Source organism: Lipotes vexillifer, unplaced genomic scaffold, assembly GCF_000442215.2.
Source record: "Lipotes vexillifer unplaced genomic scaffold, Lipotes_vexillifer_v1.1 scaffold334, whole genome shotgun sequence".
In the NCBI taxonomy this organism is placed as follows: Eukaryota; Metazoa; Chordata; class Mammalia; order Artiodactyla; family Lipotidae; genus Lipotes; species Lipotes vexillifer.
In genome coordinates, this window is record NW_006799673.1 from 345,599 (window position 1) to 365,511 (window position 19,913).

Here is a 19,913-nt window from a genome sequence, read left to right on the forward strand (position 1 = left end):
CTTTCCCCCCCCCCGGTGTCCATACGTTTGTTCTCTACATCTGTGTCTCAATTTCTGCCCTGCAAACCGGTTCATCTGTACCATTTTTCTAGGTTCCACATATACGCGTTAATACGCGATATTTGTTTTTCTCTTTCTGACTTACTTCACTCTGTATGACAGTAGAGATGAAATTTTAACTTGTCTACCTGTGATACATGATACTGTATTGAATAAGTAAGTAGTAATAGGCTAAGACCAGATTACGTCTAAAGGCCCTTGCAACACTAATATTCTAGTACTGTAACTGTTGGAATGAAAGATAAAATTGAGACATGACACGTATGTAACAATGTGCTTATACATAATTACAATACCACCTTTAATCTCAGAAGATGGTTTTCTCACAGAACAATTTAGTAGTATCCACAGACGTGTTCTTAAAATGGGATTCACTTAGTTGTCATGGACACTTCCAAGATCAAAGATAAAAAGATGCTACCAGAATTTATGTAGAAGGTGGTTCTATTAATTGTGGGAAAAAGTGGACAAAAGGATTGAAATGAATGTTAAGGATATGCTACTGCATGTCGACACGAGTTATCTATTGTATGATTTCACAATGGAAGGTAAGCTGTAAAAATAGTTAATAATTATTCGGTTTACACATCTACAAAATAAAGTAAGCCTTAAAGGAGTTCCCAGTTCCCATTTTTCATTTTTAAAAAATGTTGCTTATAGAAAAGTAGCATCACATTCAATCATTATCATACCAAGTAATCAGCTTATTTAATACAGCAATATATTATACTTAAGATTAGCTCTTACCCAATGAATACAGGACAGAGAGAATTTTTAAATGTGTACCTTTACTAAATGAAATCAGTTTTCAAATACAACAGGAATTTTTCCAGCACAGTCAAAAGATGAACTTAACTGTTGATTACAAAGCAGAATTAATTGACAGGATACAAGTCAGTATCAGTATTTACTAGTATTTACTAGTATTTATCAGTATTTACTAGTACAGTTTAGATAATATTTTGTGCTGCTATTTTTAAAAGATCAAGTGTTATTCAACCAGTTATTACTTCAGTCATGCAAGTAGATGTTCTAATGGGCAATCTATTGAGATAAACTGATGTTAGTGTCTGTTAATCTGTTGAAGCTTGCATCAAATTTTAAACACAATTTACACTTTCATAATTTTATAGGTGCCATAAGAGATATGTGCCTTTTAACTAAACTCCTACTACAGCCCCTAGGGAAGTGTCACTTATTTGCGTTTCCAATATGAATTGGTACTATTATATTTGCCCATTTATAGATAACTGGAACAAAAAGCCCAAGAGATCCAACAATTGAAACCAGAAGAAAAGTCCACAGAAACATCCGATCAAGAACCTGGGCTATGAATTTCCAGTCTTCAACAACCTGTATCAAAAAACAAAAAACAAAAAACCCATGTTAAATAATTAAGACACAAAATTCGTAAATTTACACCTCGACTTGTAATATAAGTGGGTTATTTTGATAGAATTTTAATAAAATATAGTACTTAGATATTTTATAATAAACTTTAAAACATCTTTTTAATTCTTACTATATATAGTTATCTTTATTACTTGTTTGGCCCAGTAGTGTTTACTTCTTTTTTTTTTTTTTTTTTTTTTTTTTTTTTTTTTTGGTGGCCTCTCCCGTTGCGGAGCACAAGCTCCAGATGCGCAGGCTCAGTAGTTGTGGCTCACAGGCCCAGCCGCTCCGCGGCATGTGGGATCTTCCCGGACCGGGGCGCGAACCCGCGTCCCCTGTATCGGCAGGCGGACTCTCAACCACTGCGCCACCAGGGAAGCCTAGTGTTTACTTCTTTTAATTTTTGAAGATAATCCAGCCTGAAGTTAATTTCATGATAAAAGTTGGTTCAGAATAATATGTATTCAACAGCTGTTAATCATCTTCCTCACCTCACCTGCTTTATTTTCCTAGGGACCATTTTAACCCAAGCTCATGAGTTCAGAGCTTCTGGTGAGCTCGTTCCCTCCGTTTTCTCAGCCCAAGCAGGGAGCTGGCTCAGCAGGTGTGAGTGACCTCAAGGGAAGGGCAGGCTGATACCAGGCCCTGAGCACCAGAGGTTCCCTCGCACCAGGCCACTTCCTTGACCACGAGCTTCCCTAGCCCCTGTTCTCTATGAAGCACCGGGTCTTCTACAGGAACTGTGCCCCAAGTTTCAGGATAATGTAGAATTTAATGGATTATAAACACCCTACTGCTTCTCTACTTATAAGTTTTTCCCCTGAAAATAAACCCCATTTACTGGCCCTCTTGGAAGGAGCCCGGATCCTTTTGCACAACACTTTGCAGACATTCATTAAATCCCATCTCAATCCATATCATTATCTAATATCTGTATTTTTAAAATTTTATTTATTTATTTTTGGCTGTGTTGTGTCTTCGTTGCTGCGCACTGGCTTTCTCTAATTGCAGCGAGCGGGGGCTACTCTTCGTTGTGGTGTGCGGGTTTCTCATTGTGGTGGCTTCTCGTTGTGGAGCATAGGCTCTAGGCACGCAGGCTTCAGTAGTTGTGGCTCGTGGGCTCTAGAGCACAGGCTCAGTAGTTGTGGCGCACGGGCTAAGTTGCTCCACGGCATGTGGGATCTTCCCGGACCAGGGCTCGAACCTGTGTCCCCTGCATTGACAGGCGGATTCTTAACCACTGCGCCACCAAGGAAGCCCCTAATATCTGTATTTTTTAAGACTCCATTGATAGCTTCACCTTATAAACTAATTATACTTAGACCAAATAGAAACTTTATGATCCACAAGCATTAAAAGTTTATTAGATTAAAACAACATTGTAAATCAACTATACTTCAGTAAAATTTTTTTAAAGTTTATTAGAAACATATGTCAAATGTCTCTTTGCGGGGAGGGCTGTTATTTTACCGGATTCATTCCACCTGCTTACCACACCTGCTAGAAGTTTTTCCATTTAAAAAGGCTTTAGAGATTAGAATTCATATACATTTTTTATTCTAGGTACTATTTTATTATTTTTTGATTATATTATATTAGTTTCAGGTGTACAACATAGTGATTCTAAATTTTTATAGATTATACTCCATTTAAGTTATTATAAAATATTGGCTATATTCCCTGTGCTGTACAATATATCTTGATAGCTTTCTTATATATAGTAGTTTGTACCTCTTAGTCCCCTGCCCCTACCTTTCCCCCCTCTTTCCTTTCACCACTGGTAACCACTAGTTTGTTCTCTGTATCTGTGAGAGAATTCATATAATTTTAATGCGACTATTCAAAGTAAATTCAATTATGAAAATAGTACTATAGTCGTAGATTTAAAAATATTACACAGGGCTTCCCTGGTGGCGCAGTGGTTAAGAACCCGCCTGCCAATGCAGGGGACGCAGGTTCGAGCCCTGGTCTGGGAGGATGCCACATGCCTTGGAGCAACTAAGCCCGCGAGCCACAGCTACTGAGTCCGCGTGCTACAACCACTGAAGCCCATGCGCCTAGAGCCTGTGCTCTGCAACAAGAGAAGCCACCATAATGAGAAGCCCGTGCACCATAACGAAGAGTAGCCCCCGCTTGCTGCAACTAGAGAAAGCCACGCGCAGCAACAAAGATCCAACACAGCCAAAAATAAATAAATAATTTTTTAAAATTACACGGTAGAAATAAAGAATAGTGACAAGACTGAAATATTACGTTTTGAAAGAAAACTCCAGTTCAATATGATCACATTAATAAAATGTATTCATAGTTCAATTCTTGCATTTTAAATATTAACCTTAAATAAGGAGCCAGTGAGTTATTTTTCTATAATAAGGTTTTGAGCAAATTTTTGTCTTTAAGCAAATTAAGCATATTATTAAGTACTACACTAAGCTTCACTTGTACACGTTAACGTATAATATATAACACCTGAGAATACCTTACTGCTTTTGATTTCACTAATATAAGTGAACAACAAAAAGATTTATTCTAGAAAAATATCTTGGCTGTATTTATAAAGGCTCCATTAGACTCATTCTTTAAAAAATGAAATCACTTTTGATAAACTATAATGCAGTTGTGCCTGAAGATTACTATAGAATCTAGAAACAAAGTTACTGAAGATCAAATTAAAACAGTTAATCATGTCAGGGCCAAAAACCAAACGGCAGGATTACTATGCCTTAGAATAACAGAACAGCATAACACAAAGTGTTTTCAAAAGTCATCCAAGATGCTGATGGGGGAAAAGGAGACGTGAGATTTGTGTACATGCCACATTTTGCAGATGTTTTAACTGAAATTTTAGTAAAGATCTTTTACAGAACAGTGTGTCAACATCTCTGGCCCTCAATCTATGCTTAGTCTTAAGGGTCACGCTGTTTGCCTGACTTAGAATTAAAACAGATCTGCATTTGTAAATATACGCGGTCACAGACCTCACGGACATCATTCTCCTTCATGACGTGTCTTGTGATGTAGCGAATGGAATCAAGTGCGGCTTCCAGTGTGTTTCTAGAAGATTTTGGTCCATGGCTGCTCTCAGTTTCCTCCTTCTGACTGAAGCACCTATCTACACGACTTCGCATGCAAAGCAGTGTTGGAAGCTTCTGAAGAAATATCTTGCGGACCCACGGAGCCATAGCATTATGTGTTGAGGAAGAACGGTGATGGATGTTGATAGCAAAGACAGTGACCATGATGGATAGTGTCACAAAGATCATGGTAAACACCAGGTACTCTCCAATTAGAGGTATGACTTTGGAAGATGAGGGTATGATCTCTTCAATAACAAGAAGGAAGACAGTCAGAGACACGAGTACTGAAGTGCAGAGACAAATCTTTTCACCTTCATTTGAAGGAAGATAGAAGACAAGTATGGTTAAAAATGAGAGCCCGATACAGGGTATAATAAGGAACAAGGTATAAAAGAGAGGCAGACGCTTAATTACAAATGAGTAAGTGATGTAAGGATACCAGCAACAGCTGTCGGTTCTGTTTCCTTTGCTTCCTGTTGCGCTCACAATTTCCCATTCTCCATTATCAAAAAAATCTCTCTTGTCAACATCTTGGTCCTCCAAAATTATATCAACCTGTGATCCATCGTAAGTCCAAGAACCAAATTTCATGGAACAGTTTTGGAGATCAAATGGGAAAAATGTGACATCAATGGTACAGGAACTTTTGTAGTTTGCCGGTGGAGTCCAGGTAACAGTGCCATCGTACCTGACGACAGTTTTCGTACTGGCCCCTTCAAAACGTCCATCTGCACTGAAATACACACATGCACGTAACAATGCAGAGATTAAACAACCCGGGCGTGCGTTTTACAAGCCTAATATAAAAGAAAACCTATACCATAGCATGAAATACTTTTAAAATTATTACACTTGAGATATACCTGCTCCACATAGGGGACTCTAGTTTAAAGACACTGCCCTTAAATATCTAACTCCATTGAAACTAAACCCCTATTTCCATATCTACTCCAGGACTGACAGATCTATATTCACAGAATCCTGAGATTCAGGTGGTTGAAATGATTTCACTTTGATTACACACAAAATGTAATTAGGCTATTTATAACAATGGATGTGCGCAGAGCCAGAACCTGAATCCACGTTCCTAGACGCCCCCCTCTCCCCTCAGTGCTCTTCTCCCTCCATGACAGATACTGGACGCTTCCTACACTGACAGGGAAAGAACAATAGCCCCAAGCTGGGCACAGCCCTGGAAAACAGCCGTCCCTCTCCAACTCTGCCATCAATGTGAACTCACGCACTGGAGAAGTCTAGCAGGAAACATCACCACCAACGTGAGCTATCTTCGAAATATTGTTCTCTATCTTAAAATTCATGTGACTTTTGCACACTCCTATGTAATATATCCATGTTAAATATCAAAATGTTTGCAATGACTTAGAGTAAAATGATGCTCCAGGAAGCTGCATCATGCTTTGTTCACTCCTTCCATGTTGAGAAGCATGGAGGTAAAGGTTTGAAAAGCTGAAAGATATTTTTTGCTTAGCATTTGCTCTGTCCTCATGTCAGTGCCTTCTTGCAAACAAGACAAAGTGCATTAGGATAAGCACAAATTCCCAGAAATGTCCTGGAGTGGTTGGTCCTAGAAAAAAATGAAACGGGCATCCAGAAGTATCCTCTCCCCTAAGTTAAAAACCATCCTCAAAACACACTTAGGTAGAATACCTACAAATATGAGTTAATAATTAATCCAACATTCCTCATTGTGGGAAATTATTTTACAGTATTTAAAGCAAAATTAGAAGGATGCATATTTAAACATAAAGTATGACCTTAACTACTTTTAACCATTACCAAAAAATCTGGAAGGCAGTCTGCCAAATATGTAGTCTAGAAAATAAGAGTGTAAATGGGGATGTCAGGCTACTTCCCATGCACCACGTGTGAGCTGTGTGATCCTGGACAAGTGTAACTATCTTCAGCCTCCATTTTCTCATCTGTCAAATAGATGTGATCATACCTAGTTCATAAGGTTATCTTGAGAACTGAATGAATAAAGATAAGGCACCGAGCATAATGCCAGGCACAGAGTAAGTCCACCATACGTGTAAGTTTACAACAGTGGTTGCCACCAAGTGATGGTATAACGGGATTGATTATATTCCCCCCAACTTCCTTATACCTTTTTGGACTTCCCAAATGTTTTACAAATTTTTGAAATCCAAGAACACTTATGATCAGAAAACAATATACCAAAAAAGGGAGAGGATCCACAGAACCTATTCGTAGGTTCATGAAATGAGAGAACACAAGATTAAGTCCTCTGACTTTACAGCTAAACAATTTTCAAAAGGAAGAAAAAATTACTAGTGCCTAATAGTAATACAGTTGTTTTCTTTTGAAAACAGAAAATGGTATTCTGGATATAACTTACTTATCAAACAAAACAATGTCTGGAGTCCAGAGAGAGTCTGAAGGGACTCGTATAACTTTTATTCCACTGTAGTCATCAGGGTTCCATCTCAATTTTACATCTATCCATTCCTTTAAAACAAAGAAACCTGACTCAATTTCAATAAAATTAATAGTCAAAGACACTGAAAGCTATACTCTCTTTGCCAAATCCAGACATTTCAGACACGAAGTCACCTCTACTCCCAATAAAGAAAACTCACCTCCACGTCCTTATGGGCACTGGAGGATATAGCCCTGTCCCCTCATGTGGTGGCTCTAGCCATGGTCCTCAGGAGACACAGCCAAGGACCAGAGCTGCGTACGTTCATGGATCTGCTCAACACCTCTTCTCCCACCAGCTGACCATGCCCAGGAGCTGCAGCCATGGGCACCTAAAGTCCAAGTTCAAGGGAAACATTCTCTTTTCTAGCTGTCTTGTCAATGACTGGCTGGACTGGTCCATGCAAAGAGCAGTTGGATTTATTACACATTCCACATAGTTAAACACCTTGTCCCACCTCCACACAGTAACAATTCTGTGATCACGTCAAGAATTGCACCCCAGGCTTCCCTGGTGGAGCAGTGGTTGAGAGTCTGCCTGCCGATGCAGGGGACACGAGTTCGTGCCCCAGTCTGGGAAGATCCCACATGCCACGGAGCGGCTGGACCCGTGGGCCATGGCCGCTGAGCCTGCGCGTCTGGAGCCTGTGCTCCGCAACGGGGGAGGCCACAACAGTGAGAGGCCCACGTACCGCAAAAAGAAAAAAAGACTTGCACCCCAAGGAAAGCACACATGTCTTTCAGGAACTGGGGGTTAGGAAACTGGCAGTAGGTATTAAAAATCAGCAATAATAAAGAACAAAGGGAAGCACTCAACAGCAGTTGGGGACATCTGGCCCAGAAAGAAAAGAAGTCCTTTATATAAGAGAGACTATGAACATAAAAATAAATCATTACATTCTTGCCTGTTCCCATCTCACTTAAGAGTAAAAGCCAAAATCCTACAGTGGCCTAGAAGCCACTACTCATAACCTATGCTAGGAACACCCATCGGCCTCCTGTTGCTTCACTGACCTCATCTCCTACACCCGTCCCATGGCCACTCACCTCTAGCCAGCTGGCTTCTTTGCTGCTCCCTGAACACGCCAGGCACCCTCCAGCCTCAGGACCTTTGCACGTTTGTGTCCCTCTGCCTGGAACAATCCTCCTCTAGATACTCACATAGCTTGCTTCTCCCCCTCCTTCAAGTCTTTGTTCAAATATTACCTTCTCAGTGGTACTTCCCCTGCCCATCCTATTTAAAAGTACAGTCCCCAACACTCCCTATCTGCTCTCCCAGTGTATTTTTCTCCAAGCTTATCAGCTTGAAAGGTACTATACAACTTCCTATTTATTCCCCCCATTGGAATGAAGTTCCTTGAGGGCCTAGACTTTTGTCTGTTTTGTTCACTGCTGTTTCCCCAGTGCCCAGAACAGTGCCTGGCATATAGCGGGCACTCAAATAATATTAACTGAATGAACACAAGACTCCATCTACCTCATCCTTCTGCCTCCTGCTAATCCACCAAGACCAGATACTCATGCTACAAACCCTGTAATAACAGTGGCACCAGTCAACAGTTGGGTGGCCCTTTGAATTTTATACGTACCTGCTTCAACCAGACATTGGTTGTCATTAACTGATTTTTCTCATCCTATGAAATAAAAATTTAAATAAGCCTGATTATTTCAATTACGGAAACAATAATTCTTTAAATAAGAATTTTCTCAGTTTTATATAAACACTCCTCTCTATAAAGTACCTACATTCTGTAAATCAATCCAGTTCTCTAGAAAAGCAGGATCTTTTTACCAGCCTAATTTCACATTATTCCTTCCAACATACTCTGTATTTCAGATAAGCTGCCTGAAAGGACACCATTGGCATTTTTAGATTTAATATTAATAGTCTCAGCTACTACATTTCTCCAAATCTAAGATGCAATCTAAGAATCACAACATTATTTTATGTACTTAGCACTAAGAAAGAAAAAGGCTGATAATGAATCGTAAGTTGTCATTAATTATAAGACATCTTGACTTCAGAAGTGCAAAAATGTGGAAAAATGTGCATCTTACAATCAGTGAGATACAATGTGTGCATTCTTGAGGGACTATAACTTGTCATTTGCTTCTGCTGAGGCACATATTTGAATCTCTCCATGGAGCTGTTACATAGAAAAAAATATGGATGTCAGAGCCTTGAATGGCAACTTCATAAAGCTTTTACATCCTACTTTTCTAGAGGACCAGGGGTCCTTGCTACTTACACCTTCCTGCTGTCTTACCTTCACTTATGCCAGTCCTTCACTGAATTTTCAAGGCCTAATTAAAGTGATAACTCTTTCACTAAGTTTTACTGAAATATCATGGAGCCAACTGAACCAGTAAAAGATCATCATGATCATCAACCACAAACAGACCCTGTGTAGGATACAATGCTCAGAGCACACAGACACACAGGAGCACGAGGCAATCCCTACAGTTGGGTAGAGAGGATGGGATATAAATAGCTTAGGTGACTGGAGTGTTTCCATTCCCTATCCCATCCGAGCAACAGGTGAATGACCTAGGAGAAAGGAGGAGGCCAGAAGGAAGCACATCCCTAGGGACAGACAGCTGTTAGGTCCCTACATGGAAAGAATGAGTCCTAGGAAATACAGCATGGCCATCCCTCTGACACTGTCTTCCAATGAGCAATTTTCCTTGATTAAAACACTAGAGCTGGAAAGGATCTAGAGATTTTATCTACTGTAATCCCTTCATTTTGCAAATATGAAAACTGGCCCAGTGAGGCAACTTGCTTAAAATCACACCACCAATTAGTGGTAAAACCGATTCTAAAACTCAAAACTCCTAAATTTAAACGCTACGCCACCAGCTCTACTGTCCACGCCAAAGTCACACACCATCCAGAATAACTGCTGAGCCCTGTATTAGAATATGCTTTTCAGACAAAAGTTCTAACCAGAGGCATTAAAAATTAGGAAAGTTCTGGTAAACATATTACCTGTGATGCTGCATGGCAGTAGGTCGTCTTTGAGAATCTAATGAAAATTATAGACCTTTTCACCAGAAAAATGTGAACACACATAGATTTTGCTCTGTGAGCTAGGACCTAGTCCATACTTAGTATCTTTAATAGTAACATAGATAAAAGAAAAACCCATAAGTTCACAACTGGCCCCAAAGATGTGGGTTAGCCATTGCCTTAGGGGGATACAGCCTCTTTTAACCTCAAGTATCTCTTGAGCATCTATCACGTGTTCAACACAGTGGAGGATGCAACAAAAACCAAACTGAGGGACTTCCCTGGTGGTGCAGTGGTTAAGAATCCACCTGCCAATGCAGGGGACACAGGTTCGAGCCCTGGTCCGGGAAGATCCCACATGCCGCGGAGCAACTAAGCCCGTGCGCCACAACTACTGAGCCTGCACTCTAGAGCCCGTGAGCCACAACTACTGAAGCCTGTGCTCCACAAGAGAAGCCACCACAATGAGAAGCCCGCGCACCACAATGAAGAGTAGCCCCCTCTCGCCGCAACTAGAAAAAGCCTGTGTGCAGCAACAAAGACCCAATGCAGCCAAAAATAAATAAATAAATAAATTGATTAATTTTAAAAAAAACCCAAACTGAGTGAAGACAAATGTATGATGACACTCAGGAGGAAACCACAGATAAAGAAATGTTAACTACTCATAAGCATAGCAGAAAAGTTTTAGGGGTAATAGGGTTTTTTTTAACCTGACCATAAAAATAAAATCAAAACAAACAAGCCAACACTGATATTTTAAAAAGACAGAGTGAGAACACATAGGAAATAAGATAGGAATCTGAGGAAACTTCAAGGAAGAGCCACTAAACATGATCACAAGGTTGCGGGGCAAAGACCTTAGCGATTAAAAGGAACATAAACCCACTGAGAAGCAATTCAGTGAAGCTTCTATCAATGTCCAGGGCCCTTGACCCTCATCTTCCTTGACTCCAGTCCTCCTCCCCTCTCATTGTCACTGACCATATATTTTCTGGGCTCTTCTCTCAAGAAGCAACCCTTCCTCAACGTCTCTGTCTGGCTAACCCTTGCTTCTACCACTTTCTATGAATGTTCTTCAAGGATCAGGCTCCTGCTCTCTCTGCTTTAAAACTGCATCAATTCAAAGTTTTCAACAATTACCCCCAGGCCAGCAATTCCAAACCGACATCCTCAGCCTTGTCTCTCACCTCGGAGCCAGTCTTGACCTTCCAAGGCCCTCAGTGAACATTTTCTTTTGAATGTACCACAATGACCTCATACCAAAAGCAAACCCATCGTCTTCTCTGCCCTGCCCCCATAACAACCAATTTTCTCTTTCAAATTGGTTACCCTTCTAACCACCTAGGCTTCAAAATAAGAGGCCTCCCTCCATATTCAGTGGTCAAGTCCTGTTCCTTCTTATATTTGGTCTAACTTGCCTCTCAAGCTTCTAATCTTTCACTCTTTGAAGCCACGTATTTAATTATCTTATTGATCCTCTTAAAGTACTGCTTTTACCATGTCTGTTACCCATCAGATCTCTCATTCACTCAGCATTTACTACGTGCCAGACACCATGCTAGGCTCTGGGACAGACACAAGGGCTAAAGCTCACTCTGCTTTGAGGTGGCCCTGCCAGCACATGAGTGCCAGTCAATGTAACTGGAACAGAAGAGAGACTGTCTTAGGAAGTTTGGATTTCAGAGTCTGACAGATGAATCTGGCCTTGAAGGATAAATGGCTTGTGCTGAGAAGGAAAGTTCTCCAAACAGAAGCAATGGCAGGAGCAAAGGCACAGTGGCACACAGGCATCACTCACTCCTCACCTCCTCTACCATCCAGTCAGACCATCGATCTAAACAGCCGAACAAAAAGGCTCAGTATCGCTTATGTACCTGTGATTATACTGTTCCTTGTTGTTAAAGTTCTTTCCTCTCTGTATGCCAGATCCTACACTTAGCACAAGCCCAGCTCAAGTGCCACTTCTCCTACCCAGGCTTCTTTGATGATCTCAATCATCAAGATCTGAAATCCCAGATCTCTGTGACATCACGATTTAGTACTGCAGCATTCTACACTTACTCCATTTACATGCTGACAGTCCCAGCTAGAAAGAAAAGTTGAAAGCAAGCCCTGCTAACTTACTTCCTACTTCCCTATGTTTAATTTATATTTAAAATCTTCCTGTATTGCCTAGCAAAGGATCAAGCACAGAGTCCATATTCATTGATCTTTCTGGAAGCAATTAGGTTACATATATCAGTCAACAGACTTCAAAAATGTATATCCTTTGATTCATCACCTTTCTTAAGGAAAGGAGAAACACATATATATAGAATTTAAGAAAAAAAATGTCATGAAGAACCTAGGGGTGAAACAGGAATAAAGACACAGACTTACTAGAGAATGGACTTGAGGATATGGGAAGGGGGAAGGGTAAACTGTGACAAAGCGAGAGAGAGGCATGGACATATATACATTACCAAACGTAAGATAGATAGCTAGGGGGAAGCAGCCACATAGCACAGGGAGATCAGCTCGGTGCTTTGTGACCGCCTGGAGGGGTGGGATAGGGAGGGTGGGAGGGAGGGAGATGCAAGCAGGAAGAGATATGGGAACATATGTATATATATAACTGATTCATTTTGTTGTGAAGCTGAAACTAACATACCATTGTAAAGCAATTATACTCCAATAAAGATGTTAAAATAAAAAAAGAAAAAAGAAAAAGAAAAAAAAAAAGGAAAGGAGAAATTCAAACATTTATGTACAAATATTCATCATTATCCTTTATAATAGGAAAAATTGGGAACAAGCTTCTGCCAACAATAAGAGAATGTTTAAATAAATTATAAATGAAATACAGCCATTAAAAATTACATTTGAAGATTATGTAATAAGAAAATGTTTATCATGTAACAATAGGGGAAAAAGCAGTAATCAAAATTATATCTAAAATAATATTTCAATTTTGTAACATATTCACAAAGAAAAAACTGGCAAGAAACACAACAAAATGTTACCAATGGTCATTTCTGGGTGGTAGAATTACAGTCAAGTTTTATTTTCTCATTCATATTTTTTTGAACTTTCTAAACTCTTTCCAAAAATCATGCATTGCTTCTCTAATCAGAAAATAAAGGTACACCTATAAATGTTATCTATATCCATACATACATACACACACACATATTTGACTATTCTGGGAACACAACAGGGAAACCATTATTGATTGACATGATCAGAAAAAGAAGAAACTAGTTTAAAAATTAGCGTGAACCTTTTAGTTTAAAATAGAAATAATCTCTTGACAATAAGAACGAGTTACAATGGGGAATTTACCACCTGGTAAATGTCACATGGAAAAACCTAAGAAATGTTTTAAGTGTGATACTGAAGCAATGATCTGTTGAGATCCCTTTTCGGTCCTAAAAATCTACAACTCTAACTCTTGGGTTTTTTCTTTTAAAATTTTTGACTTTTTGGTCATATTTTTTAACACATTTAAGGAGAAACTTCCATATAAAGGGTTTAATATCTTTGAATTTATTTAAAAATAGACCTATTTTAATTACCAAATGAGATAAAATGATTTCTAAACTACACAAGATTATATAAACATACAGTTTTCCTATGTCTGTGGTGTAATAATTGTCTTTCCCTGGTGAGTTCCTGGAGGAAAAGGACTATGTTCATTCACCTTTGTAATCTTTGCAGCCGAGCACGGTGCCTGGGCACACAATACGCTCTCCATAGACCTGTGTGAAATTGAATATGGAATGATATGCACACCTACCACATCCACTAATTGAGATATTGCAAGGCCAAACTTTATTTTTATTTTGTCATTCAGGTGTTCCACTGGACGAACCCATCTCTCGTAGTCTTGAAATAAATCCTTAAACAAACTATCTTCATGTTTGGCAACAAAGGATGGTTCAGCTAATCCTGTATAACAAATTTTTAAAAGTTAGTGGATTGGCTTCTCTCCCACCAAATACCTCTACTTTAAAAAAGTTTTGCATTACTAATGAACCAAAGTATTATTTAGGCTATTGTCAAAGGTGATCTTAAAATGAAGATTTTAAAATGTTTGTGATCAATAAGGGACCCTCTGGTTCAGATATATTTCTTAGTTAAATCAGATTATTCACATGGAAATATGCTGAATTCCGAAAGAAGCACTCAGTACTTAATACAGAGTAATTTAAAATCTAAGTAACAAAAGCTTTTAAATTACCAGGGCTAGGGGGGTTGCTTGTCATAAAATTCCAAACCTAGCAAACAGATATATTAAGGTTTATTGATCAACTATAAATGTAAAATAAACATGCTTTAATTTACATGCTTTTAATATACAAATATATAAATATTGAACAAATTATTCAGATTTGTCATACATTTGTTTGCTATACATTTGTATACAATTACCTTAGGGCCTAAGACTTAAAAAAAAAAAAAAGATAAAATTTAAGAAGTTTTAGATGCCATAAGCCAAAGACTGGTTAGATTTATGGATCACAGTTATGTTTACACTTCTAATAAGCTTAAGCAAGCCTCTTTAAAGAAATGATTTTTCAGTGTTTTATGGACACTGGAGTCTCTATTAAGGAAATGTGGAATGTGTGAAATTCAAGGATGACATTTACTCAAGACTCATGATTTTACAAAGAAAAAACATTTATTTAAAACAAAATGTCACTGGCTTATTTATCATGAAGTATATACATAGGAATTTAGAGTAGCTAGTGTTGGCCTTTCTCTAAGCTAAAAGAAATGATTTAACAGAAAATAGCACTTTCACAAAACCTTCTCTTTTTGTTGTGATAGACCATGTTTTCTATTTGGAGCTATTAAAAAGTATCTGGTTACTCTAGCTAGAGGAAACCCATTCCCCGATTTTCTTTCACTGCTTATTTCTTCATTAATAGAGCAGCTTACTCCTCAGAGTTTATGTCTTGCTTCCCTGGGCAATTTAAGATATTTGATTTAATCTATAAGTATCACAGAGTTTGTGCCATGCCTCTGTAAAAGCCTCCTTATGCTGAAATGTGCAGCAATGGAGATATTTCAATTCAGTTAGAATATTATACACTAGAGAGGCATTCTTTTTAATGTTCAAAAGCTGTTAATTTCAGAGGTTCAAGTTAAAATAGCATTACTGAACCATTTCTCCTATTCTGATCCTATTTTAAAATGGAAAAAACAAAAGTTTAAGGTTGCTTAAAAGACAGAGATAACAATGTTTTTTAACAGAATCTAAGGAAACTTTGCCTTAGGAAAAAAAATACTAACTTGAATTGTCACCTCAAATTTTGTTTGAAAGAAAGTAGATAGGGTATAAATAAATAAAATGATAAATTTATCCTAACATTCTACTTAATGAGAACGCTTAAGATACTGCCTTGTGAATACCTTCTAAGTACATCCAATACTAGAAATACCATTTTCTTAGCACAACTTTACAGAAATGCCAGGTGCAAAGGTCAGTGGTATTTTAGCACAAAACTTTAATGGTGCACTCAAATTCTACTTAGAGGTCATGTTTCTTTAGCTGGTTCTAAATGTTTTAAGTTTATACTGCTCATAAACCTCAAAATATTAAGAGGGAGATGATCCAATACATTCCCTCACTTCACAAATGAGGATATATGACCAGAAAGGCCAGTGCTACAGAGCTCATCAGTGGCAGAGCTCTGAAGGCCTCCCCTCTACCTTTTGCTCTTTCCACCCTAACATCTTCCACCTTGTGACAACTTTTTAAAAGAGCTTAATATCACATGCCGAGACCTCAAGCCCACACCAGTGTTTGTTCATTCATTCATTCAACAAACATTTAACGGAATGTGCCTTGTATCAGGCACCATGCCAAATGCTGGAAATACACTGGTAATCAAAGACAGCATTCACATTTACAGCCCAGTAGTAAGGACTGGCTCCAAAAATGTGATAGTATATATAAGCTAAATTCTACAGAAACTGAATCAAACTAAAAAATTATATTTTGAAAGTTGCTGTGAGGACTTTCCTCGTGGTGCAGTGGTTAAGAATCCACCTGACAATTCAGGGGAAAAAACTTGGGGCCCTGGTTCAAGAAGATCCCACATGCCATGGAGCAACTAAGCCTGTGTGACACAACTACTGAGTCTGCACTCTAGAGTCCACTCTAGAGCCCACAACTACTGAGCTCACATGCCACAACTACTGAAGCGCACACGCCTAGAGCCTGTGCTCCGCAACGAGAAGCCACCACAATAAGAAGCCCGCACACCACAACGAAGAGCAGCCCCTGCTCACTGCAACTAGAGAAAGCCCGCGCACAGCAGTGAAGACCCAATGCAGCCAAAAATAAATAAATTTATATACAGAAGAAAAAAGTTGTTGTGAATAGTTAACATGTGCTCATCCTACTCAAAATAAATACTTTAAATCAATCACTTTCAACCTAGGTTCCTTGGAATCCAGGGGCATTTATACTGTACTGTTCTCATTTATCATACTGTTCCGCGTTATTTTTCAATTATGTCACATAAGTCTTGGGTCATCAGAGAAACCAATATCCTGGAACGTAGGAATCATTTCTTTAGTTTGGCATTCCTAAAGTATAATACTTAGTATTGATCACAGTAGTTACTTAAGAGTAGTTTTTCTTCCCTCACTACTTAAAGAGGAAATGAGGAGAGATTGGTTCAAGATGGTGGAGTAGAAGGACGTGCTCTCACTCCCTCCTGCGAGAGCACCAGAATCACAACTAACTGGTGAACAATCATGAACAGGAAGACACTGGAACTCACCAAAAAAGATACCCCACATCCAAAGACAAAGGAGAAGCCACAATGAGATGGTAGGAGGGGCGCAATCACAATAAAATCAAATCCTATAACTGCTGGATGGGTGACTCACAAAATAGAGAACACTTACATCACAGAAGTCCACCCACTGGAGTGAAGGTTCTGAGCCCCATGTCAGGCTTCCCAACCTGGAGGTCCAGCAATGGGAGGAGGAATTCCTAGAGAATCAGACTTTGAAGGCTAGCAGGACTTGATTGCAGGACTTCAACAGGACTGGGGGAAACAGAGACTGCACTCTTGGAGGGCACACACAAAGTAGTGTGCACATCAGGACCCAGGGGAAGGAGCAGTGACCCCATAGGAGACTGAACCAGACCTACCTGCTGGTGTTAGAGGGTCTCCCACAGGGGCGGGGGGTGGCTGTGGCTCACCGTGAGGACAAGTACACTGGCATCACAAGTTCTGGGAAATACTCCTTGGCATGAGCCTTCCCAGGGTCTGTCATTAGCCCCACCAAAGAGCCTATGTAGGCTCCAGTGTTGGGTTGCCTCAGGCCAAACAACCAACAGGTCGGGAACCCAGCCCCACCCATCAGCAGACAAGCAGATTAAAGTTTTACTGAGCTCTGGCCACCAGAGCAACAGCCAGCTCTACCCACCACCAGTCCCTCCCATCAGAAAACTTGCAGAAGTCTCTTAGAGAGCCTCATCCACCAGAGGGCAGTCAGCAAAAGCAAAAACAACTACAATCCTGCAGCCTGTGGAACAAAAACCACATTCACAGAAAAACAGACAAGATGAAAACACAGATGGCTATGTACCAGATGAAGGAACAAGACAAAATCCCAGAAAAACAACTAAATGAAGTGGAGATAGGCAACCTTCCAGAAAAAGAATTCAAAATAATGACAGTGAAGATGATCCTGGACCTTGGAAAAATAATGGAGGCAAAGATCGAGAAGATGCGAGAAATGTTCAACAAAGACCTAGAAGAATTAGAGAACAAACAGAGACGAACAATACAATAACTGAAATGAAAAAAACACTAGAAGGAATCAATAGCAGAATAACTGAAGCAGAAGAACAGATAAGTGAACTGGAAGACAGAATGGTGGAATTCACTGCTGCAGAACAGAATAAAGAAAAAAGAATGAAAAGAAATGAAGACAGCCTAAGAGACCTCTGGGACAATATTAAACGCAACAACATTCACATTATAGGGGTCCCAGAAGGAGAAGAGAGAGAGAAAGGACCCGAGAAAATATTTGAAGAGATTACAGTCGGAAATTTCCCTAACATGGGGAAGGAAATACCCACCCAAGTCCAGGAAGTGCAGAAAGTCCCATACAGGATAAATCCAAGGAGAAACACGCTGAGACACATAGTAATCAAACTGGCAAAAATTAAAGACAAAGAAAAACTACTGAAAGCAGCATGGGAAAAATGACAAATAACATGCAAGGGAACTCCCATAAGGTAACAGCTGATTCCTCAGCAGAAACTCTACAAGCCAGAAGGGAGTGGTATGATATACTTAAAGTGATGAAAGGGAAGAACCTACAACCAAGATTACTCTGCCAGGAAAGGATCTCATTCAGATTCCATGCAGAAATCAAAAGCTTTACAGACAAGCAAAAGCTAAGAGAATTCAGCACCACCAAAGCTCTACAACAAATGCTAAAGGAACTTCTCTAAGTGGAAAACAAAAGAGAAGAAAAGGACCTACAAAAACAAACCCCAAAAATTAAGAAAATTGTAATAGGAACATACATATCAATAATTATCTTAAACATGAATGGATTAAATGCTCCAACCAAAAGACACAGGTTTGCTGAATGGATACAAAAACAACACCCATACATATGTTGTCTACAAGAGACCCACTCCAGACCTAGGGACACATACAGACTGAAAATGAAGGGATGGAAAAAGATATTCCATGCCAATGGAAATCAAAAGAAAGCTGGAGTAGCAATACTCATATCAGATAAAATAGACTTTAAAATAAAGAATGTTACAAGAGACAAGGAAGGACACTAAATAATGATCAAGGGATCACTCCAAGAAGAAGATATAACAATTATAAATATATAGGCACCCAACATAGGAGCACCTCAATACATAAGGCAACTGCTAACAGCTATAAAAGAGGAAATCAACAGTAACACAATAATAGTGGGGGACTTTAACACCTCATTTACACCAATGGACAGATCATCCAAACAGAAAATTAATAAGGAAACACAAGCTTTAAATGACACAATAGACCAGATAGATTTAATTGATATTTATAGGACATTCCATCCAAAAACAGCAGATTACACTTCCTTCTCAAGTGTGCATGGAACATTCTCCAGGATAGATCATATCTTGGGTCACAAATCAAGCCTTAGTGAAATTAAGAAAACTGAAATCATACCAAGCAACTTTTCTGACCACAATGTTATGAGATTAGAAATGAATTACAGGGAAAAACCCGTAAAAAACACAAACACATGGAGACTAGAAAGTACATTACTAAATAACGAAGAGATCACTGAAGAAATCAAAGAGGAAATTAAAAAAATACCTAGAGACAAATGACAATGAAAACACGATGATCCAAAACCTATGAGATGCAGCAAAAGCAGTTCTAAGAGGGAAGTTTATAGCAGTACAATCCTACCTCAAGAAACAGCAAACATCTCAAATAAATCATCTAACCTTACACCTAAAGGAACTAGAGAAAGAAGAACAAACAAAACCCAAATTTAGCAGAAGGAAAGAAACCATAAAGATCAGAGCAGAAATAAATGAAATAGAAACAAAGAAAACAATAGCAAAGATCAATAAAACTAAAAGCTGGTTCTTTGAGAAGACAAACAAAATTGATAAACCTTTAGCCAGACTCATCAAGAAAAGGAGGGAGAGGACTCAAATCAATAAAATTAGAAATGAAAAAGGAGAAGTTACAACAGACATCGCAGAAATACAAAGCATCCTAAGACACTACTACAAGCAACTCTATGCCAGTAAAATGGACAACCTGGAAGAAATGGACAAATTCTTAGAAAGATATAACCTTCCAAGACTGAATCAGAAAGAAATAGAAAATATGAAGAGACCAATCACAAGTAATGAAATTGAAACTGTGATTAAAAGTCTT

General features: G+C 39.0%; 1 protein-coding gene across 1 annotated transcript in view; it reads right to left on the reverse strand.

Moving 5' to 3' along the window:
- Positions 1-726: 726 nt before the first annotated feature.
- Positions 727-19,913, reverse strand: part of CHRNA5 (cholinergic receptor nicotinic alpha 5 subunit) — a 60,260-nt gene continuing 41,073 nt past the window's right edge. Inside the window, exons 2-6 of the mRNA XM_007471842.1 lie at positions 13,775-13,926; positions 8,576-8,620; positions 6,907-7,016; positions 4,431-5,262; positions 727-1,413 (exon numbers count right to left, since the gene is read on the reverse strand). Of these exons, the coding sequence (XP_007471904.1) occupies positions 1,252-1,413; positions 4,431-5,262; positions 6,907-7,016; positions 8,576-8,620; positions 13,775-13,926 (1,301 nt within the window). The 3' untranslated portion in view covers positions 727-1,251. The remainder of the gene's footprint in view (positions 1,414-4,430; positions 5,263-6,906; positions 7,017-8,575; positions 8,621-13,774; positions 13,927-19,913) is intronic.